This window comes from Manduca sexta, chromosome 9 (genome assembly GCF_014839805.1).
Source record: "Manduca sexta isolate Smith_Timp_Sample1 chromosome 9, JHU_Msex_v1.0, whole genome shotgun sequence".
NCBI lineage: Eukaryota > Metazoa > Arthropoda > Insecta > Lepidoptera > Sphingidae > Manduca > Manduca sexta.
The window spans coordinates 4411728-4436018 of NC_051123.1; the positions used below are offsets into that span (position 1 = coordinate 4411728).

Sequence of the window (24291 nt, forward strand, 5' to 3'; positions counted from 1 at the left end):
ACGAGTTCTCGCTGGTCTGGGACCAGTGTCCACTGAGCGAGTGGGTAGAGATGCCGAACAATGGGCTGAAGTACTGCGCACTGATTCCAGGAGCCATACGAGGAGCATTGCAGATGGTACAGCTTGATGTACAGTGCTGGTTTGTGCAGGTATGGTCAAGGCAAAGTGTTGATTTAAAACTAAATTGAAATTGTAAATTTTTATTCACATTACCTGAACTAAACTCAGACAAAAACTAATTTGGTGGCTACTGAATTGTGTAACTTTACAAACATACCCCCTTATTCATAGATGTTTTTTATCTAAGGACAGAGTAAAGCTGTGATAACAAGTCTATTTCTCAATGCTGACGGCATGGCAGCCTTCGCAGTGGGTAGCCATCGGGCCGTTGTAAAGGGCTGAAAATCAGACTTGTTATAACAGCTTTACTCCGTCCTTGGATAAAAAAAAGTCTATGAATAAGGAGCATACTTTATACTATGTGCAACTGTTTTTTTTTTTACTTTTAACATGTCACACATTACGTAATAATGGAACTTTAGGGAAATATAACTAGACTTCCAGATGCGTATGCTGCGTAAATGGTTAAAGTTATGCAAAAAACATGTATAACGGAATTGTTCCTCCTCAAAAATTCAAAAAAATATATTATAAAACAAAGTCTTCTGCCATATCTGTCTGTCTGTCTGAAGACGATAAACTTAAAAACTACACTACGGGTTTTAATGAAATTTGATGTGGAGATAATTTTAGACCCCAGGAAGGACATAGGCTACTTTTTATACCAGAAAAATATATAGCAGGACTTTTATATTTAATAATCTGACAGTCACGGCCATATTTTATAAAAATAAATTCCTTGAAAATCATCTTATGTGTAAATTTAAATCAATTTCTATTTCCAGGACCAGCTAAAAGGCGATGCTGTAACAGAGTTAAGAGTGAAATACATAAAGAGATTAGAAGATGCTGTACCAGCCGGAGAAGATTAGAGGATTGTTAGCTTTAATTTCTTTTTATTTTTATTTAAAAGACTTATTTTACTATAAAAATATAATTTGTTTATAGAGTTGGATTTGGGCTGATACAATAGTTATATATTTAACAACTACTATAGTGTACAGACTGGGCGAAGGTTATAGGATGTTTGTGTCCGTCCGTATAGCGATCATCGTACACAAGGTGTTGAAACCCGCCATAGTGGGCCACGTAAGTGTCGAGTTCTGGGCTCAGCCTGTGCATATCCTGTTACAAACCTGCCTACATAACTGTGACTCGCGAATGTTATTCATCTCTCGTCAGTCAACACTATCACGTGTCAACTCCAATTATGATCAGGTGAGGTCGAGGCACTTTCCCTAGCCCATAAAAAATACGGTCAAAAAATCTACAATACTTGTTCTGACGATTCGTATTGTAATTAGCTTTGGTATATCTAGTTTAATATGCCGACATAATTCCTGCAATTATTGAGGGCCAATTATGGAGGACACAAACCTCCCTACTTTCTTGACATAATGTCTTGTTACTTGGCAATGTATATGAACTGTACATCGTATAAAAATCATGTTCTTTGTAGTCAACATGCAAAAAAAAGATTACCATTCTGAGTGCTCAGTGCTTTCTTTTATGTACATAAAAGAATAGATCTTAGTTTTAATTTTAATTTTTTTTTGTTTTCATTTCTCCCTCGTTTTTAAAAAAGTACAGCAAAGACTCAGCCATGCAGCCTTATCCTCCGTTCTGTTCCACATCCAAAATATTTTAATTAAAATGTAAAGGCCAGATCTATATCTGTAGTTTTCTTTAATAATAAGGTCAAAGGTATCTTAAGTATAAGGCCAAAACCATGTCTGGAATTTTAAGTGCTGATATTTACGGTGTAAATACAGCGCCATCTGGTACCAAGAACTTTAAACTATTTTAATACAAGTTGCAGTTTACGAACTGATTCTAACTCTAATTTATAAAGAAAATTGCATTAATTACCTCTCAGCAATATTTAGATTCGTAGTAAATATGCATCTCTTGGCATTTTTAACCGAAAATAAAAACGCGTAGTTACGGTAACTCGATAGATTACCACAACCTATTTGCACGTTCTATGGCTAACACTTATAAAACTAAATTCGACTGCCTGGTGGCGTAGTTGTAATGCGTACGCGGTGCGTGTACGACTACCGCGTTGACCTGGGTTCGATTCCCAGGTCGGTTCAAAAACAATTGTGACTTGAATTTTCCATCTTACAAATTACTCATTCGCAGCTCGGATTCTGGAAGTTGAAGTGATATCCCGGTGCCTCGGAAAACACGTAAAGCCGTTGGTCATGCGCCTGATTGTCCCTCGGTCATGTCGGATTGCCGTCTCCACGGACTATGAGAGTGAAGGAACAGAGAGTGCACCTGTGTATTGCGCACACACTTGTGCACTATAATATCTCCTACATACCTGGCTGATCTCCGTTGAGATTAGGCTGCCGTGGCCGAAACTCGCCTAGGATGAATTTAATTTCGTAAGCAGGCAAACGAGCAATAGTTCCGCTTGATGGTAAGTAGCATCCGCCTCCCATTGACTGTAATACCAGAGGCACAAGCGATGCAGGGAATTCATCCCAAAGTCAATCTAAAGTCTTAGGGTTATGAGTCCAGCTTAGTAGACTCTGCGAAATACACGGAATCAACTATTTGAGTGGCAATTTCATTTTTAAAATAATAAAATATTATATATTTTTTTTATGTGGATATTGTTTTATTATCAACCAAAGTAAAGATAAAATATTGTAAAAATATGATGTTTAATTTTCTTATGTACCTATATTATAAAGAAACAGATATTTCATTTCATTTCACTTCTTTAATTTGATTGAAAAATATTTGTATTATTTAAAAATATTTTATTGTTTTTGCGAACTGTTGCGTTTTCAAGTAGATGTTATACCTATATGAACAAAACCTCCCAAGGATCGGGTCGCAAATCAAATAAAAATAGTAAATATTTTATAGTCCATTGAAAAGTTACATTTGGGGTTGCGTTTTTTAGAGGACGCAATTTTATTTTTTTGAAGTGTAGGGGGGTACTTTTTGTACTCTCATTAATACCCAAATACCCAAGGGACCATTAGGAAACAAAAGAACATCTGCCTGCTATTATTATTATTATTTCTAACCTCTCTTATTGTAAGAATAGCTGATAATATTGTGTTGAAGTTGTCGTTCAACTTATATCTTTTAGTTGTGCTGTGCTTTAAAGACTTTTAAAAGTCAAAATGCTAATAAAAAAAGTAGTTTTCACTCAAGTTAAAATCGTGTCTAAAATCATTCGAAATCGTCTTCACAATTAAAAACAGAATAAAATACATCCGCACGTACAGAAATATGTAGCACAACTAAAAGATATAAGTTGAACGACAACTTCAACACAATATTATCAGCTATTCTTACAATAAGAGGTTAGAAATAATAATAATAATAGGAGGCAGATGTTCTTTGTTCCCTAATGGTCCCTTGGGTATTTGGGTATTAATGATAGTACAAAAAAGTATTATGAACCTTATAAACACACGTTCTGATGACGTTGCAATGGACATTGCTTAACATTGAATTTCTTAACATTTTCGCTTATAACTTTTTTATTTATAGTTCTACGACAAAAGTTACTGAACCAAAGTTATAAGAATTTAATTTGCAACAAAAAATGTTTATACATTTTTTTTGTCAGATAAATAGTTTAAGAGATACATCGTAAAAACCATTTCAACCCCTATTTTCAAGATGGCGGCCATGGGACAAGGGTGGCGACCCCACAAACTTGGTTTTAGCTTTAGACTGACCCCCCCTACACTTCAAAAAAATAAAATTGCGTCCTCTAAAAAACGCAAGGTAAGGCCTAAAAAATGTAACATTTCAATGGACTATTAATGATATTTTCAACTATATACATTTTGACATAATTGAAAAATGTTAAGTAAAGGGCGTCCTCGGGCCATTTCAAGAACCACGCTTCAGCTCTATTTTAAACCTAGCTAACCCGTACCATAGGTATTTACATCTCTGTATATCCACTTCATACGTGAGGTTCGTTAATTGGAAACGAACAAATAATAGAAACAATAGCAATCGTGACGCTCCACATACTCGTGGATAGTGATTGATTTGCCATATTTTGTACTCGTACTGTCTACTCAACAGGGCCGGAGTAATGGAGACGTTAAGGGGAAAATAGTGCCTCTGGGAAGCAGGCACACGCTCCACATACTCGCCGATGGTGATTCATTTGCTATATTTTATAGGTACGTGTATTATCTACTTCCCAGGGCCGGAGTAAAAGAGACGTTGTGGGGCAAATAGTGCCCCTGAAAAGCAGGCACACGCTCCACATACTCGCGGATAGTGATTGATTTGTCATATTTACGTGTATTGTCTACTCACCAAGGTTGTAATTAGGAAGGCGTTAAGGGGTAAATAGTGCCCCTGGGAAGCAGGCAATGTGTCGGTTTAAAAACTACAGGTGATAAGCTCGAGGCGTTTATAATTAATGATCTTATAACTAAATATTTTCATCTGGAAAATAGTAGTGTGAGGCGGCGGCGATAGCCTAGTTGGGTGTAGAATGGACTGCCGAGACGAATGTCCGCAGGTTCAAATCCCAAAGGCACACACTTCTAAATTTTTTAAAATTATGTTTGTATTCTTCGTGAATTATCGCTTGCTTGTTAAAGTACTGTTACTGTGCTAGTTACTGTTAAGTAAAGGAAAACATCGTGAGGAAAACTGTTCACCTGAGAAATTCTGTATAGCAATTTTGAGGGTGTGTGAAGTCTACCAATCCGCACTAGGCCAGCGTGGTGGACTAAGACCTAATCCCTCTCAGTAGTAGAGGAGGCCCGTGCCCAGCAGAGAAACAGTATATACTACAGGGCTGATATTATTATATAATCGTTTAACCATCAAGCAAGCAGCTTGCTGGTCTTCCAATTCAGGTGTAAAAAAAAATCTTTCAATTGTTTGGTGTCGAATTGATATAGAGATCACAAATAAGTCAACCTTTATGTTTTATTTTCCATCTCTAGATATTGCTAATACGTGCCTGGTCTGTCCATATAATGTTCATTTGGCATTGTATTAAACATTGCATCAGAAGTCAATAGTTCATTGACAATTAACAACACGGGGTTATTAAGTATATTGTTTTTGAAGTAACGAATACCTACCTTATAAGTGTAGTTTATCATTCATGCATTGTTGGTGGTGGGATATATTTTATATCCGCCCGGATAACGACCACCGTACACAAGTTGTTAAACCCCGCCGCAGTGGCTCACGTAAGAGTGTCGCGTTCCGGAATCAGCCTGTGTATATCCGGTTCCAACAGGCCGGCATAATTGTGTCGACTGCTGAGGGGTAATCATCTCTCGTCCATGAGGTGCAGAAGGGTCACTTTGCTGTGCCCTATAAAAAACTAGCTTTAGCTTGCGGCTGCGCCCGCGTGAAGTAGTTTTCCGGGATACTTTTTTTTTCCGACTTACTTGATATGTATAGTTATATTATGACTAAATTACACAAAATCATTATAAATTGTAGCCTATGTGTTATTCTGATGTATTACCAATATTACTGTCAAGATTCATCCAAATCCGTTCAGTAGTTTTTTCGGGAAAGAGGAACAAACATACATCCATCCTCACAAACTGCGCATTTATAATATTAGTAGGATAGGATATGCTAGTTACGTCAGTTTTGTCTAAAATGGCTCGATTAGGGTACTTATTACGTGCTATTGTCTCATAAAAACTATAAAGATATAACAACAAAAGTGCATCGGTGGACTCGTGTAATCAATGATGTCTTAGATCATATATACATCACATTTTCAACTAGTTTTTTACTCGCGGTTCCATTCGCGTGGAAACTTTTCCCGGGATAAATAGTAGCCTAAAGCACTCAGGAGTTATGTAGCTTCCTATTAGGGTAAACATTTTCAAAATCGGTTTAATAATTCAGCTTTATATATAAGTATAGAGTATAGATTAATTCGTTAATTCATTAGATTGAATACCTATAATGTGGTGTCAAATAGGAATAGGCGTGCCTTTCCTTATCTATATATGTGCACGGAAAAATGACCCCTCTGTACCTGATGAAAGTGGAGTGGGGTCCAATAGAATGTCGACTGACGAGAGATGATTACCCCTCGGCAGTCGACACAATTATGCCGGCCTGTTGGAACCGGATATACACTGGCTGATTTCGAAACGTGACACAATTACGTGGGCCACTATGGCGGGTATTGACATCTTGCGTACGGTGGTCGCTAGCCGAGCGAATACAAAATATATCCAATCACCAGTAAAATACATATAATACATTTTATGTTTTATGTTTTTGAGACGGAAATAATTGCTCAAAACAGTAGGTTTACTAGTTCCTTTATCCACCCCTTCGTGGATGCTGCCGTGAGCATATGCATATTTACAAGCAAGACAAAAAGTGGCTCTGACAAATGCATATTGAAGTATCGCACACAACTGTAGGTAATATACAAACGAATGATTCAGACAATGAGTTCGTTAGGCCAGAGCACCCTTCTTTGAAGGGTGTCACTCCACTGGCTAGTGGTGCAATCCTTGAAAAAATACAAGTGATGTTTCCTATCTGTTTTTTATCTCGACCTTTATGACAATAATATAGGGTGTAGAATCGTGTGGATTTCAAATTTGTATTCACTATCCCTTTAAAAAGTGGTATTATGTGCCGACATGTCAGCTTTAAGATAAAGGATGGTGTCTGATTTTGATTACAATAAGGTATAAAATCCATTGTAGATGCTAGATGAAAATGTTTTATCTCTGACAATTTAAAAGGCGAGTAAATAGTAAGCTTTTTAAGAGTATTTTTTGTAATAATAATCTATATATGTAAAAATGAATCCCTATTTCCCTTGGTCACGTCATCACGCGTGAACGGCTGGACCGATTTCACTAATTTTTTGTTGTTGTGTTTGTTATTATCAGTAGAAGGATCTTATGAAAGAAAAAAATAAGGAAGTTGAGCGGAATGATAGATTTTTTTTTTAAATCTAGGTTTTAATTTTGGGGTTTTTATCTTTGGCAGACATGAGAACCCCGTCGTAACTTGTTACAATATAAATACATAGCTATATCTTAGACTTAGTTTACATAAGTATTAATAAATGAGCCGACTCACTGCTGGACAATTGTTAATAACTTACAAAATTTTCTAGCTATCTCTGATTTTGGCTTAGATAAAATACTTTGAATCAGACCTGCGTCCAGACTATTTAATTGGAAGTAAAAAAATTTAAGAAAAGTTAATTTCAGCGATTGGCAGTATGCGCGCTGCAAATTCATAGTTAAGACGGGACAACGTCTGTTGGGTCAACTAGTTATTATATATTATGGACTACTTATAGATTTTGCTTTCACCTGCAGCTCCTCCCGCATGAAAAGATTTTCCGGGATAAGTATTTTCCTGGGATAAAAAGTAGCCCATAGCACTTAAGAGTAATGTAGCTTCCTACTAGTGAACAATTTTATAAAATCGGTTTGGTAGTTCCTGAGATTAGCGCGTTTAAACAAAAACTCTTCAGATTTATATATTAGTATAGATTATTTATTATGGACTACAATTATTGTTCCGATTGCCATTTCTACCCATAGGTTGATACCAAAGAGCTTAGACTAATATTTCCAGAGACTTTCAATTGGCCGTTGGGTCAGAGGCTAGATGCAGAAGGCAGTACTGCTGAACACTGCAGGCATTGCGAGAGGATTCCTCATTTTGAATTCCATAACCAATAGTGGCTTGAGTCTTATGCTTCGCCAACGGAGGGTGATTTTTTTTAATAATTTTATTAAGCATTGATATTTTAAAGATATTCAGTCTTACTTAAAAACTTGTTTTAGCATTATGAGGTGGTTAAGAATTGCTTAAATATAAAATAGCTATCAGAAACATCACTGGTTTCCTAGTTTAAACCTTATTAAGAGGCAAGATGGCGGGTTTTGACTTTAGCTGATCGAGTAAATTTGTGTTTTAACTAAGCATAGCTTTGCGATATTTTTTTAAAGAAGACCGATAGAAATTATAAAAAAATTAAAATTACTTACTAAATAAAGATATTATTATTCATACCGTATTGCACACATGACAACAAAGAAACAACATATAAAGGTTTTTATGCATGTATATTGTAGGTACATTGTTATGATATATTCATATGCTGAATAAGTTACATTGAAATAGTTTTCCTACAATTGTTCTTATCTACAACAGTTATAAAAACAAAAACAATACTGGCATTCATACGAAACGTCCATACGTAGCAAATACCACAATCGCAATCACGTTTAGAAATTGTTCAATACGAATTATTAATATTTAGAACAATCGAAATCATTGATAAATTTATTCCACTTATTATTAAACTTGGTCATAGCCTCGACCTTGGTAGCTCGATCAAGAGCGCTGTACTTCAATGAATTCACAGCCAATTGTTTCAATAACTTCAAGTCTGATAATTTGCTTGCTGCACCCACAAATGCTACATAGAAATCATCAGTCAAAGGTTCTGCCTCCCAAGCACCAGGATCATCACTTGATAACACCACAGGCATATTATTAGCCAACAATACGCTCAACGGATGATTTCTAGTGTCACGAACTAACGAAAGCACTGCATTTGAAATGATATTAACTTCTAAACCTATATCTCTTTCATACACTTCCTTCATCAGTATAGGATGTTTTATTAGAGCGTAAGCATGACCTATCCGCTTAGCACCCAACAGTATAGCATCTATAAGATTCTCATCTGTGGTCGTTCCGAACCAATCAGTTTCGCCGGCGTGAAAGAAGTAGTCAAACTCCGTAGACGCTGCCCTCAATTGTTTCACGAATTCTATCAGTGGATTCCCCGTATCCTCTTCGCCTACAAGGTCGAAACCTACTAGCAGATCAGGCATGTCCGCCTTTATATCCCTTGCCAATTGCAAGTATGCGTCGAGCGTTGTTTGATTCACGTTTCTCGCGGGCGCGTATATCAATTTAGCTCCGATGAAGTCTGGATAGTCCTTTTTGAATCTCTTGATGACTTTCCTATATGCCTTTGCAGTTATCAACGAACTGTATACAGTCCCATCCAGTTCATAGAGTTGAGGTAAAATGCTCCTTAATTCGACATACATAATGTTGTCTTCTCTAAATTTTTTTAGAGCGTCGTAAAAGTATTGTTCCCAAATCGGCCTGTACGTTAGGATTGAGTGTACGTTGCTGAAAAACTTTTTAAACGTTGTCCAAGTTTCCTTAATGCTGGGGTATTCCACATCAGGATCGTTTACAACTATAGTAAAATGTCTCCGTAGTTTTTCATTCAACTGAGTAACATTTTTCGATGCGGCTCTTGCGTTTGTCATCGTTTGCCATTGCCCTTCGCAAGATATATTCGGTTTAGTATTTGAAAATTTTAATAAAATATCATTCACTCCGAAACATACATACAAGCCGGGCACATAAGTGAGGTTCATGAGATAATCAGCTCCTAAAAGCGCCATGTCGTGGACATGCAACGCGGCTCCTTTGGGGATGTCTTTCAATATCTTGTACACCTTCGATTTTCGAATGCTGTCTTTGTAAATGAAATAGTGATGCGACAAATTGAAGTATTCCGGATTATCGAAACTGTAGTCGACTTCTCGGAACTTGTGTTGCATAAGGCAGTTGTTTACAATCGTTTCCTTATCGCCGAGTGTTGTTTTGCCTCCGAGCGTCAACAGTGACTCGTCGCGCAGAATTTTCGATCGCTTGTTGTAATAATCTGCGTCGTTTAGTCCATCACATAAAACTAGTAAAGCCGCGTACACAAGTAATGAACTCATACCGTATGGTCGAGAACGCGACATAACGTATTGCCCGCCACAACGCCGAGAGGTTACTGTTGTAAGTTCCGATCTTTGACATGAACGATAAATTTCAAATGAATGCTCACATCACTGGGGCGTCATAAATTCGTATTTATATACACGAGTATAATAATAGCTCTATATCGCTAAGATATATGTAAAGTTTCATTCTTGAATTTATATATGAAATTAAGTGCACAACTCAAGAACTAGATGTTCAAAGTGCAGCCATTAGTACTCGGCAATGGTTTTAAACAGCGCAGACGTCGATTTAAACGATAAAATTTACTAAAAAGCCGAACTGGTGTAAATTACAGCCAGTGTTTATCAAAAGGGGTTTCGTTTTCAAAGCTCTGCTCGGAGAAACTAAAAAAAGAAATATAAAAGCCACGTCATCCGCCATGCTGATTTTATGCAGAGAAAGGGTTGGGGAAGGATTAAGTGCCACTTTACTGTACCGCCCCGCGGTGTGCATTAGTGAAAAGAAGAAAAAAAATATGGCGGCGACACTCAACACGTATGATATTGAGATGAGAATTTCGAGGGACATGTTGCTATGCGGTGCTGTCACCTTAGCCTTTAATCTTCTGATTGCGAGTCTCCTATTGTGAACTATACCTTGAACGGTATAACATACATTTACTAAGTATAATTTTACGAAGTGTTTTTTGTTTAAATACCTAAATATTTTTGTTAGATTATAAGTACCTATTAGAAGTTGAATTTTGAACTGAAAGTTATTTTTCGTTAAAAATATATTGTCAGCTATGTGTTCTGATAAAAACAAAGATATTTTATGTATGTATATAAAAATATATAAAAACGTTACGGTATCTAATAAATAATTTTAAACAGTACCTTGCAGTTACTGCAAGTATTCTTTTAGATTTATTAATATTACTAATTTTGGGTACCAGTCCTCTACTAATGAGAATTCACCACGCTGGCCTAGATTAGTAGACTTCAAACACCCTCAAAATGCCTATAGAGAATTTCTAACATGAGATTCACGATGTTTTCCCTTACCGTTAAAGCAAGCAATAATTCATAAAGAATACACAAATCATTTTAAAAAGTTAGGTGTGTGCCCTCGCTTTTTGAAGCTGCAGACATTCGTCTCGACTGTCCGTTCCTCACCCAATTAGGCTGTCACCGTTATTACATATATCTACACAATACATACAAGCATACCATGGAAACATTCCGTCCATTAGAAATATAAGTTTTATGTCAAATGTTTATCAAAAGTTGTAAAACACAACTTCCACATCTCGTTGATAAGACGCGATAACACTAGCAGCTATCATTGTTTCCGAGCATTTCAATACATTGTTTTTTGTACGTTGATGTGAAAATAATAAACACTTTTCACAAACTGTAGATTCATTAAGATCTGGAAGGACAAGTCAGCGTGGATAAGACCAATTGATACTTAATTATAAGATACAAATTTGCGTACAACTTGACCATGCTAGCTACTTTATTGCTTTACTAGTACTAGAACACACCGGTGCATATAAATATCAGTCATTTGGCAACTAATTAGAGTCCATATTCAGAACAGATTAATAAGATTATATAGAACGAACATTGCCATACAAACATTTTGCGCTCATACGATAGTAACTCAATCTACTGTGAAATAGCAGAACGCCTAAAATAAGATCAAGGGGGCCCTTTTCCATGTACGGGGACAAATTTGTTTTTACAATTACAGGCTTTCTAACCTTAAGACAATAGTATAAGACGAAATTGATGAATATTATCGTATGAACGACATCAAGCGATAGATTGCCAACAATAACATATTGCGTATTACTTCCGTAATATTGTAATGTTCTTTGACATACTGTGTCGACTATTGACGTATGTTGTGTCCCAACAAAACAGAATGAGGGCAGCGTGATTAAAGGTCAAACACATAAACACAAACACTTCTTGGTCACAAAGTCATTTTAAGAAAAAAAATATTGACGTGTCAAATATAAACACAAATCAAAACAGATTTCAAAGAATAATGTAGAAACAAAGCTTCTACATTATATTATAATTCTTTTTGTTCTACATAATTAGTTTTTGGAATTACATATTGCAAAATAACACGCAAGTACTCATAATATAAGATATTTTCCTCAAACTTGCATTTCAGAATGCTAAACATTTTTATTGCAAATTCAAAAAATAACAAGAAAGGATTTTGAAGTGAATAAGGTAACTTCTCGTCTCTACCAAATATTACATCACAGAATCTTAGTAAAAACCAATTCAATACCTATTCTCATAGACTATCCTCTACATCAAGGTACTACGTTCTTTGATTCGTGATTACAATAAACTAATAGACATCGATATATATGTACTTAGAGATAAACGTCGCGTACATAGATTTCAAATAATCGATAACAATCAGCTTATCAATATCTCCAGTGCTCAGCTGTTTCGTAAAGATGTTGCAACACTACTATTGGCCGATAAATAGTTTATAAAATAACCCACTCTGCATTCTAGTTGCAACGAGGCAAAAAGTAATGACTTTATAAAAATTTAAACTAACTTTAACATTATTGTGCAAACGAAACCGGACACGGCGCGTTGTATATCAAATTTCAATTCGACTGAATACACCTTTTGCGATATCAATATTGTCATCGTAATCTCTACGAACTTTAAAATCGTGTAAAACTTTGATTATGTGGACAGTGATATACTTGCTGCCGATGACGATGCATGCCATGGCTCAAATTGATTACGAGAGTGTGAAAAATACGCGCGATGAACTCCTCAGGCAAGAACTTGGTATGATGCTAGGCCACGATATAGTGCTAAGTGACAGTGAATTAAAAGCCAACGAAGTTATAATGGGTCTGAAATATGCTGAGTTAGACCACGCGTTCCGTCAGCCGCAGTTGTTCAATTTAAGTAAACATTTCTTCGAATATAAGGATGAAGTGAAAAGTACAAAACTGTTTAAACTAATACAAAAGATGCCAAAGGGAGCAGTCCTTCATGCTCACGACACAGGACTTCTCAGCCCTGATTATATAGTACAGCTGACTTATTTAGATAATCTCTATGTTTCTTTTGATAAAGGTGATGTAAACTTTATGTTTGCTAAAGAATCGCCTATTACTTCTAATGGTAAAAAGTGGCAATTGATGAAAAATGCAAGGCAAAGTTCGGGTGATATTGAAAAATTTGATACAGAATTAAGAAAACATTTTACTATAGTGATAGACAATCCAAGTGAAGTGTACACAGACGTGAATTCAGTTTGGAAATATTTTCAACAGTTTTTTATAACAACTGGACCGCTTATGACTTATAAACCTGTATGGGAAAAGTATTTCTATGATACTCTGAAGGCTCTTAGAGATGACAACATAATGTATATCGAAATAAGAAGCATTCTACCTGAGTTGTACGGCTTAGATGGCGAAATCTACGATGCGGTTGCAACAGCGCATTGTTATAAAAAAGTAGTTGATCAGTTTATGGTTGACTACCCTGATTTCTTTGGCGCTAAATTAATATACGCCCCACTAAGACTTGTTGACGTTAACACACTAAAAGAATACATTAAAATTGCAAAAGAACTGAAGAAACAACTACCGGATTTCCTAGCAGGATTTGATTTAGTAGGACAGGAAGACTTAGGAGTGCCTACCAAGGACTTTTTACCTGAACTGACAGAAGCTAGTAAGGACCTGGACTACTTCTTCCACGCCGGAGAAACCAACTGGTATGGAACGAGCTCTGATGAGAATTTAGTAGATGCTATAGTTTTGAACACGAAACGTATAGGCCACGCCTTCGCTATAAACAAGCATCCTTTACTCTTAAATGAAATTAAAAAAAGAGGTATAGCTTTAGAAGTTAATGTGGTTTCAAATATTGTTCTTAAGTTAGTAGATGACGTCAGGAATCATCCGCTAGCGTCGTTCTTAGCTCAAGATTTGCCTGTAGTACTATCGTCAGATGACCCTGGGGTATGGGAAGCAGAACCATTATCTCATGATTTCTATGTAGCATTTCTTGGGGCAGCAAGTCGGCATGCTGACTTAAAATTATTGAAGAAGTTGGCGCTAAACTCTCTGTATTATAGCACTTATGATAATAAAGACAAGTTAGTGCATGAATTTGAAATTCGTTGGACGAAGTTCATAGATGAAGTGGTCAGGAAACAATGATGAAGTTGAATCTCATTCACAACTTAATTTTATCATCTTACTAGATCAGAGATGGTACATCGATATTAAAATTTTATTGTAAAACTTTCTACTTACCAGTTAGATAATTTATATTTCATTATAATAATACATCTCCAATTATATAACAAATAGTTAGGTTTCAATGACTTATAATTTCAATAGAGTCTTGTTAAGCAATTGATTAAATATGCAGCCGTTAATTAAATATGTTTTCGACTAACACACGACGGATATTGTGTTTAATTATATTCTTTGTAGTTAAGGATAAAATGAACGTCCAAGTTAGCATAAATTTAATTTTAGCTACACAAACGAATTTTACTTAAAGCAGTTGTAAGATATTAAGCAGCACAAATAATATTGTGAAGAATGTAAAATAGTAGGTATATATACTTATTTAATTTGTTTACTATGTTATATTTTTTTATCATGTTTCAAAATATGTTGTACATACTTACCAAAATGTCTTATATATCTAGTATTATAAGAAACCCACCTATATTTTTGAAAAATATAACAACTAAAAAGTAAAAAGTTAGTTTTTTTAAAAGTCACCCATAACTCACATTCTGTTGCTTGTGTCTATTTCTTGAATCTGAAATATATTGTTAATGTTGTAGGTAACTACTAAGTGATCTCTCGGAAGTCCATACTATGGTCATATGTAATCGGGACCAATGCAATCCGAACTTTATAAACCTTAATTTGTCTAGTTGTCACGTACTTAAGCTAAGTTACCGTGAAAGGGTAAGCAGCAGAGGCGAAGGGTCCATTCCTGTGGTCCTGGGTGTGAATACACACAGGAATACCTGGGTCCACCCGATTTCTGCCGACTTCCCTGTATGTAAAATTGATGTAGAATTTAATTATCGTTAGAACGATTTGAAGACTGCATTCATGAATATTAGTACCATGTAGTTTCCCTTTCAGAGATTTTTACCGCCACTGGTAAACAAGAGCGTAACTAAAGCCTTACAGTTTTATATTCTATACAGTAACGCTCCTAAATAACGCGAGGCCCCAGGCGAAAGCAAAAAGAAACACACGCGAGGCCCCGGGCAGGGTAAAAAAACGTTTCCCTGTTTTAACAGTTTCGTCGGTAAGAACGTAAAAAAAGGGTCCTGCGAGGTATCGCGCGAGGGCTCTGTTAGCGCGAGGCCCCCCAAAGGCCGTCTCTGATTCTATATTAAGGGGCTACTCTTTCCGCACTTAGACCGTAGTAGTAGTAGCCTTACAGTTCATTAGCATATATTTCATTAATAGGGGTCAAGCCTATCGCCGTATCGGGCATGCGTGATAATCTCGACAACACACGCGTATGGCAATGAGGCATTGCAAATCGTTTGCGATTAATCACTACGTAGTATAAAACAAAGTCGCTTTCTCTGTCCCTACCTTTGTATGCTTAAATCTTTAAAACTACGCAACGAATTTTGATGCGGTATTTTTTAATAGATGAGTGATTCAAGAGGAAGATTTATATGTATAATAACATCCATTAAATAGTGGAGAAATATTGCACCCGTGCGAAGCCGGGGCTGGTCGCTAGTAGATAATAAACGTCAGGAATGGAGCTGTCAGCGAAAGAGCTATGTCTTTTGGCTGTATATTTAAAGGGTGAATTGATGATAACTATCTGATGATGGAAGAATATCTTTGACCGTCCAAATGTGGCGAGAGAGGTATAATGAACTAAGTGTTAAACGCTCTTTTTACAGTATTAAACATTATATTAGCAAACATAATTACAGAATACAATTTTAGACATTTTTTGACTACGTGCAACCAGAGAGAATAATATAAAAGTCGCCGCGTGACATAGCAGCAGCCGAATACTTCCGGAAACTCCCGATGTCATCGTCTAGGATAGCGGCGCGTAACAGTTTTGCTCACGGCTTTTTCCGCGTGATAGAGTTTACCAAGATAAATTGCCTGCTACATTTTATCCCGGGATAGAAAGAACCTCATGTCCTTCCCAGAATCCCAAACTATCTCCGTACAAAATCCATTGAATAGTTTGACTTTCTCGAGTTCACACAGAAAGACAGATGCAGCAGGAGACTTTGTTTAATCACTTATTTTGTTAGACTTTTAAGCGGAACAATTCTGTCATTCATGTTTGTACCGTAACTTGAACCGTTTACGCACACGCAACGGAAGCCCTTAAAAGGAACAAATTTACCCGTCTTTGCAACATTTTCATTGATGCTCCGCTCCTACTGGTCATAGCGTGATGTTATATAGCTTATAGACTTCCTAAATAAATTGGCTTTATAGCACTAAAATAATATTTCAATTCGTATCAACAGTTCCTGAGATTAGCGGTTTCAAACAAACAAACTTTTCAGCTTTACATAATAGTATAGATGTGTTGCGACAAACAAAAAGAAAAGACAAAAAATTCGCAGCATTATAAAAACTTTTTTGTTACATTTATGTAGAGAAAAACTCATATATGATTATTTTATGTGGGTTTTTTTTAGTAATTACTTAATACATGGCCCAAATTGTTCGTCTTAAATAAGGTATAAAAACATTTGACAGTTTATAATAGTTTTTATTCATTACCGGTCTGAACAAAAAACGACATTGAACTATAATATTTTCACAACAGCGCCACTTGAACGTGGTTGTGTAATAATGTTTGTGATCGCCGCTGTTGTAAATCAGAATCAACGATAATAAAAATACAGATAGCCATGTTCAAAGTACATGTCGTTTTAGTTAAGCGATCGACGCGTGCTCTATCTATGAGCTAATTTTTCAAACGTCAGATATCCATTAATAAATTATATGATTGAATAAAGAAGTCAAGTACTCGATCTATTTTATTCTTATCATCGATTTTTTTTTGTATAATGATTTTTTATGTTTACGCGAATGTTAGACATTAAAATTAAACTATTGTTCGTTTTTTTTTTTGCTGCTTTCGTGGTCAGGGACGGACCACGAGGGCTGAAAAGTCTTCGAAACGTCGGGAGAAAATTAAAATATAAAAACCGCAATAAAATCCAAAAATAGTTTAATTTCAATTTTTTTGTGTTATAACTATGATATGAATAACGTATATTTGATAGAAAGGTAGGTTTAGAAGTGTGAAATTTGCCATACGAGTGTTTTAAGCATGAACATTTTTCTGATGGTAAGTAGGATATATTTTATATTCGCCCGGATAACGACCACCGTACACAAGGTGTTATAACCCAATAGTGGACCACGTAAGTGTGTCACGTTTCGGGATAAGCCTGTGTATATCCGGATTCAACAGGCCGACATAATTGTGTCGACTGCCGAGGGGTAATCACCTCTCGTCAGTCGACAGATTCTATTGGACCCCACTCTCATCATCAGGTGCAGAGGAGTCACTATACCGTGAAACAGACAGCAAGTGCACATAGTTATAGGTACTATATTTAAACTCGAAAATATTTTACGACTCTTGAATACTAAACGGATAACGAAATACCTACTCAACTGTTTTTGTTTTTATGTGCAAAATTTATGTATTGCAAATTGTATGTTAAATCTCTGGGTTTATTAGAATTTGTTAAACGCTCTTTTTACAGTAAACATTATATTTGCAAAATAATTACAGAATACAATTTTAGACATTTTTTTGACAACGTCCAACCAGAGAGAATAATAATAGAATAGTCGCCGCGTGACATATCTTCTCTTCTGCCAGCCTGCGCGCGCAGCCGAATACTTCCGGAAACGCCCGATGTCATCGGCTAGGATAGCGGCGCGTAACAAATTATTTATGAAAAGTCGTGCGCTGATCTCATAGTATTCGTCCTCATAAATAAGCGACATTTTGTCTTCTTTTCAAATCTAAAAAACACCATAAAAACAATATTAAGTATGCTTATGAACAGTCGTGAGTGATTATATATACGTACGTCATTCCTTCTTATCGAACTAAATTTATGAATACGCTCTCAAGTAAAGGTAGAATGAATGTCAATAAATATTATAAATTATAAAGACATTAAGAGCACAATTTTATCTTATCTATGTTGAATGGAATCGGCGATGTAAAGAAATTTGCTAATCCGATAATTGTGGGACTGAATTGTAAATCAAATTAATATATAACCAACATAATTCTTTGATAACAATGATATCGAAGCGTCACTAGGTGCGGCTTTATCTAGATTGTTGCGATGGCAGCATAAAGCAGTTTTAGAATAGAAAGAAAAGAAGAATACGTACCCTTATAATAAACACGGCATAATAATTTATTATACAAATTTAAGTTTTTTGCCATTATAAAGTATTTACGTCATATCCTCGTAAATTTTAACATAGAAAGAATAATTAGAATCCAGTAAAATATCAATTAGCTATAAGCCTTTCAATTTAGATAGAAGGAGTAAATCTTTAGAAGCAAGAAATTAAGCGCATTTTTTCTACTCAGTATCAGCCCGAAGTCTGAAATTTGTGCCTGATATGGCGAGAGGCTCGCCCGCCATCATGGGACGGAGCAGACTAGGCCAAAAGTGGATCTGGTTGCGCCTCTGCATACCCTTTTGGGAATAAAAGCGTAATGTGCGTGTTTGTTTCAAATTATAAGTATAGCCGGATCCTGCTAAACTGATTATGATATTTTATGAAAATATATACTCATATAAAGATATAAGCGGTTTTTATCCCGGAATAGAGAAGCCGAGTAAAACCTTGTGTATAAGATTAAAGGCGCTAAAGTATTAAAGCTTATGTAGATTAATGTATCTTATCTTCAATAATCCTTCAATTATATTAAATGATCCTTTATATAGAGTGGTATTATTAGAACTTGTGGGTTGCTATCTCCTGGTAGGTTTCTCATATGTGAGTGTCCGCGTGGGTTGGTAACACCGTAATTTCTAATTCTGCCGCCAAGCAGTAGTATGTAGTCACTGTTGTGTTCCGGTTTGAAGAACATTGTAGCCGGTGTAACTACTGGACATAATGAGACTTAACATCTCATGTCTCAGGATGGCGAGCGCAGTGGAATACCAAACAATACTTTGTAATTCAAGGTGTTGGATGGTGTTTCTACTGCTTATTGGTGGTCGTATCGCTTACCATCAGGGGAACAGCATGCTCGTCTCGTAATCATTAGTTATTCTAGTTTATACTTTATGGTTCATACGTAAATTTGAATGTAATAACTTTTATTATTAGTTGATTCTATAATTTATAGTATTATTTCAGTAAAAGAGAGAGATCGATTTACTTAGAACAGCGCGAAATATTTGCACTTATATGTGACTGATAGCCATTAATCACCATATCGAAAGAAATCCAAGATTTTTATGGAATATTTTTACAGCATGTTTGGACACGTGTTGGATAAGGGTTGAAAGGTCATAATTGATTGAATCATTTGCTTATAATCATTATGATAAGATAAAAATAATTTTAAATATTATCTATTTAACTTCGATACTAAAAACAGAAGAATCCGAAACTGCTACTACAATCTAGTTTTTACTACATTACTAGGTCTTTTTATATGCGAAATTATGTACAGGCGAGCTACTTACGCGTCTTGTCAATCAGTTGTATAATCAATTTGATTAAATGCGATCAAATCGATGTAATTACGATGAGCATTTGATATAATTGACGGTTGAGGTTTATAATCCCAATAGGCTAGTTGGGAGTGGAATGGACTGCCGAGACGAATGTCCGCAGGTTCAAAACCAAAGGTTCAAACCTTTGACATTTCTAAAGTTATGTATTTATTCTTTGTTTATCGCTTGCTTTACCGGCAAAGGAAAACATCGTGAGGAAACCTGCATACTTTAGAAGTTTTCTATAGGAATTTGGAGGGTACGTGAAGTCTGCCAATCCGCACTAGGGTAGCGTGGTGGAAGGTCTAATCTCTCTCAGTAGTAGAAGAGGCCCGTGCCCAGCAGTGATTTAGAGCAGAGCGTAATGTAGCGTACGGAATATTAGGAATGGAATTGGTGACTTCATTCGAGTTTCGACGTACGGGAATGATCGATCAAGCAAGTCAAATACTTGTTTCTTTACATTTAGCAACTATTTTAGAATCTCTAGGGGGGCATCTGCCCCTCCCTGCCCCCTTTGCCGACGCTCTTGCCAGCTGCAGAACGTACCACGTCGCGTTTAAGACAATAGTAATAGGGTACCGGACTCATTTTTGTTCTTTACTATTATCAAATATTTACGTTATATAAATTATAACACAGAAGGAATTATTAAAATCCGATAAAAAATCAACAAGTTATAAGTCTTTGAATGTCAGTGGAAGGGGTAATTGACAAGAAACAGAAAAGAAAGAGATGAAGTGATATCCCCACAACGCGCCCACTTCTGCACGTTACAATATTTGAAATATGAATTACTAGCACATTTTTTAACCAATTTTTATGCAGTTTTCGCAGGAGTGCTTCTTTTTCGTATTATTAACCATTACATATAGAATAATGAACAAAATCAAACATAGGCCGGTTCCCTATTGGCATACAGGATACCATTAAACGCTATTACACGAAGATAACGTGCAGCCGTGTTACGAGTTCACATTGTCATAAAGAATAAAGTAAAGTAAATAGTTTGTCATGACAATAAAAATAAAAAGGTCGTGTTATCAAAGAAATATTTCGCGTTTATGTGTAAATTGTATTTTATTTTGCGTTGCTAGTGGAATTTAACTAGAATTTTCTTTACGTTCTTAGTGATTGTGTTGTTTCATTACATCCCACATACTTTAAAGGCGTGTGGGACGGATACAATATAATTTGTTATTAAAGTAGTGACCCCCTCTCCAATGCTTATGTAAGCATAAGCCTAATGTTTACAAAATCTGTTTAAATTCATTTATTTTTCAAAAAATAATTAAATATATATTGTTGATGTAGTCACTTTAGACTCCCCGTTCCTCATGTCATCGAAAATAAGCAAACCATAGACATCCTCACCTCAGAGGTCAGCTAAAATTTCGCTGTGCTAGAGACTGAGAGCAGAGCTACAAAAAGTTCATGATTATTTTTTTTAAAACTTATTTAAGGAGCTTGGTCGTTATTTCATGACTATGTCGCTCCGTACGTCCACTTTTACCTGTGCCTTTTTTTTTTTTTTTTGTTTTTTTTTTTTTTTGGTTTCGCGGAGAAAGTCCCTTATTACTACCGCCCAGCCTTCGTGGGGGGTGACTGAGCGGTTATGCTGGGGTAACCGTGCCTTATGGCCCGGCGTTGAGCCGCCCGGATTTGATGACGACCTTCGGGCGGCCGCCGGGCCGAGTCCCTATGTACAACTAACCTACGCACGGCCTACCAGCTAAAACTCCGCGGTGGCCCTCTTCGGCGCATTAGGAACGGCTGCGGGCTTCCTCTGACGGAGTTGTCTAAGTCTTCGTCCCCAGCCGCCCCTGCGCGGTGCCGCCTTGCGGCCCGTCTCCTATGGGTGGGGGGCTCAGAAGCCCCGCGCACCGAAGGACGCCCTCGGCGTCTACGGCAGCATGAGGCCAACTACACACTGCCGGGGGTCACCACAATGTGCTAAGCATGCACAACCTACACCAGCGGCAGACAGCCCCCTGCTGCCCGCCGGCGACCCCCCGATGGCCCCTATTAGTCGCCTTTTACGACAGGCAGGGGATAGCGTGGTGGAATTCTCCAAACGCCCCCAAACAAAGTCTACGAGTCTGAGACAAAAAAAAATCAACTTTTTCCTCTCTCTCATCCACTCTCATACCAGCCAGATAGGAAACATGACTAATTTTAATAAGATTTAAGGAACACAATCGAGTCTTTTTTTTTATTGGTTCACAAACCAGACAATACAATTTTACTTAATTCTAAGTACATTTTCGCTACTTAAAAAAACTTATATAAATGTAGTCCTAAATTAGTGAACGCGGCGAAAACTTAACTTTTATAAATTATAAATATGGGCACAGAATGTCTTAATGTAATTTAGTGCTATTTATTGTTAATAATGATTGTGTTCTGTGCTATGCCTTTTGTTAAATTAAAAAAAAAAACATATCAATAATAATAAAACTGAAAATGTTATTTTGCATCCTAATAAACAAACTAATTAGATGAAATTTTCTCAAGCCGAAAATAATAAAAGGGTCCGTTCACACGTGCAGGATATTAATAGATTCGTCACAAGTTGCCGCGACGGATCGTGTGGTGTGATCACATAAATCTCTTGTATCTGTTTGACAGCAATTAGGGCAAACACGTAATGACTGAGGCCGACTTTACGTGTGAACATGGCTTAATTAACGAAACTCATTACACAAAATGTGTAAGTCAGAAAATGATATTTTCGGTTCGATGTTGTTTCATTTATTTATTAAAATCCACAGCCCTTAATACTACAGTGATATAATCCGATAAACATATATTAAGGACGATAACGGATTTTTAAATTGTATTCTAGAGGGTTTCGTTAAGAACAAATTTCTTTTAAGGAAGTCAGCGTAACCTTTATTTGAAGTGAAACTTCTTTGGAATTGTTGCGATTTGAATCTCGATAAAACAAAATGCGTTAATATATTTGAAAAAGGAACAAAGTTCAACCAGCCTGTATTCAAAAATTTTCATCCTTTTATTCTTTTATGTGTTTAATACATGTTTGCGCCTGCGCACTACAAAGCTCTAGTATAAAGCAAGCCTTAGCATTTTTTTTAAATTGGCTTATTCATCGCAGATATTAAAATCCATTCAAGATCTTCAAAGACGTTGATTGATACAAGCAGACATTTTTTCTTTTGTGTTGAACTTCAATGAGACGGGCAGTGTTATCTACAAAAAGCGCTCGTAAAATGTTCACTGACCTTATTGATAGTTTGTGTATCTTCATTCGTTCGTAAACAGTCCCATACTTTGTCCCGTATACCAATTTATCATAGTCATTGATAAGAAAAAAGGTGACATACACTATTCACATCAAGTGCGCTATTATATATTTCACTAGCTTTTGCCTTCGACTCCGCCCGCGTGATAAGTTTTTCCGTGATAAAATTCCTGCTTTATATTTTGCCAAGATATGCCTGTATCACTAAGGAGTTTGTAGCTTCCTATTAGTGAAAGAATTTTCAAAATCGGTTCAGTAGTTCCAGAGATTAGCCCCTACATATAAACAAAGCTACAAATATTTCCTCTATAGTATTGATACCTATTTAACTACTATGTAATATTAAAACAAAACGTGTCAACACGTAAATAGACAAATAGATCTCAAGTAATCGTATAGATAAACCAATTGTACATAGCTATACTGTAGAAAATAATAACTTCCTACTGTCATACCAAGATGCCAAAAAAGATAAGTATGATATTTAAACATTGACATTGAAGCCAGTGTAATAACTGAATATATAATATCAGACCTATATTATATACTGTCCCAATACTGAGCACGGGCTTCCTTTATTATTGAGAGGAATAATGACTTAATACGCCACGCTGGCCTATTGCGGAAGGTGATAGCCTAGTTGAGAGTAGAACGGACTGCCGAGACGAACGACTGCAGGGTTAGAACCCAAAGCCATGTTATCGTTCTAAATTTTTGTGAATACTCTTTGTGGATTATCGCTTGCGTTGACGGTGAAGGAAAACATCGTGACGAAACATATACACCCGAGAAGTCCTCTATAGGCATTTTGAGGTAGTGTGAAGTTTATCAATCCGCACTAGGCCAGCGCGGTGGACTAAGATCTAATCCCTCTCAGTAGTAGAGGAGGCCCGTGCCCAGCAGTGGGACAATATATAATACAGGGATGGTATTATTATTTATTTATTTATTTATTATATAAGTTTCCATGCATGATTTTATACAAACATACATTGATGTGTCAATGACACATGAGATAAATTGTGTTTTATGACGAATTGTACTTAGATAAAGTGCATGGACACGCTACTGATGTTTTTCATAAATATTGGAGATAAAAAAATCAAGGATGTCTCGTAAACGAAAAGTAATTAAAAAGTATAGTTACTTATACGTTGTTTAATAATTTATTCGAGTTTTAAAATTAAATATAAATATTAAAGCTATATTTTGATTTTATCAAAATTTAGTAGTAATGGGTAAAAGTGGACGTACGGAGCGACATAGTCGTGAAATAACGACGAAGATCCTTAAATAAAGATTTAAAAAAAAAAAAACTATATTAAAAAAAAAAGCTATACTAATAT

At 36.1% G+C, this 24291-nt stretch overlaps 3 protein-coding genes across 3 annotated transcripts; 2 read left to right on the forward strand and 1 right to left on the reverse strand.

The window, feature by feature from the left end:
- Window positions 1-1791, forward strand: LOC115454658 (trafficking protein particle complex subunit 3-like; the record flags this gene model as incomplete). The annotated part of the gene is given in 2 exon segments (XM_037436867.1): window positions 1-149; window positions 906-1791. Coding segments are annotated over 2 exon segments (236 nt in total), but the record flags the coding sequence as incomplete, so codon positions are not given.
- A 6394-nt stretch (window positions 1792-8185) lies between these two features.
- On the reverse strand, window positions 8186-10531 carry LOC115455029 (adenosine deaminase AGSA). Its single transcript, XM_030183725.2, has one exon. The coding sequence runs from the start codon at window positions 9915-9917 to the stop codon at window positions 8391-8393; it is 1527 nt and encodes a 508-aa protein (XP_030039585.1). The 5' UTR covers window positions 9918-10531; the 3' UTR covers window positions 8186-8390.
- A 406-nt stretch (window positions 10532-10937) lies between these two features.
- On the forward strand, window positions 10938-14666 carry LOC115454143 (adenosine deaminase 2). Its single transcript, XM_037436797.1, has one exon. It carries the CDS (start codon window positions 12608-12610, stop codon window positions 14102-14104), a length of 1497 nt encoding a protein of 498 aa, XP_037292694.1. The 5' UTR covers window positions 10938-12607; the 3' UTR covers window positions 14105-14666.
- Window positions 14667-24291: the final 9625 nt, after the last annotated feature.

Coding starts and splice junctions, on each gene's coding strand:
- LOC115454143 (XM_037436797.1), top strand. CDS start 12,608: ATGTGGACAGTGATATACTTGCTGCCGATGACGATGCATGCCATGGCT.
- LOC115455029 (XM_030183725.2), bottom strand. CDS start 9,917: ATGTCGCGTTCTCGACCATACGGTATGAGTTCATTACTTGTGTACGCG.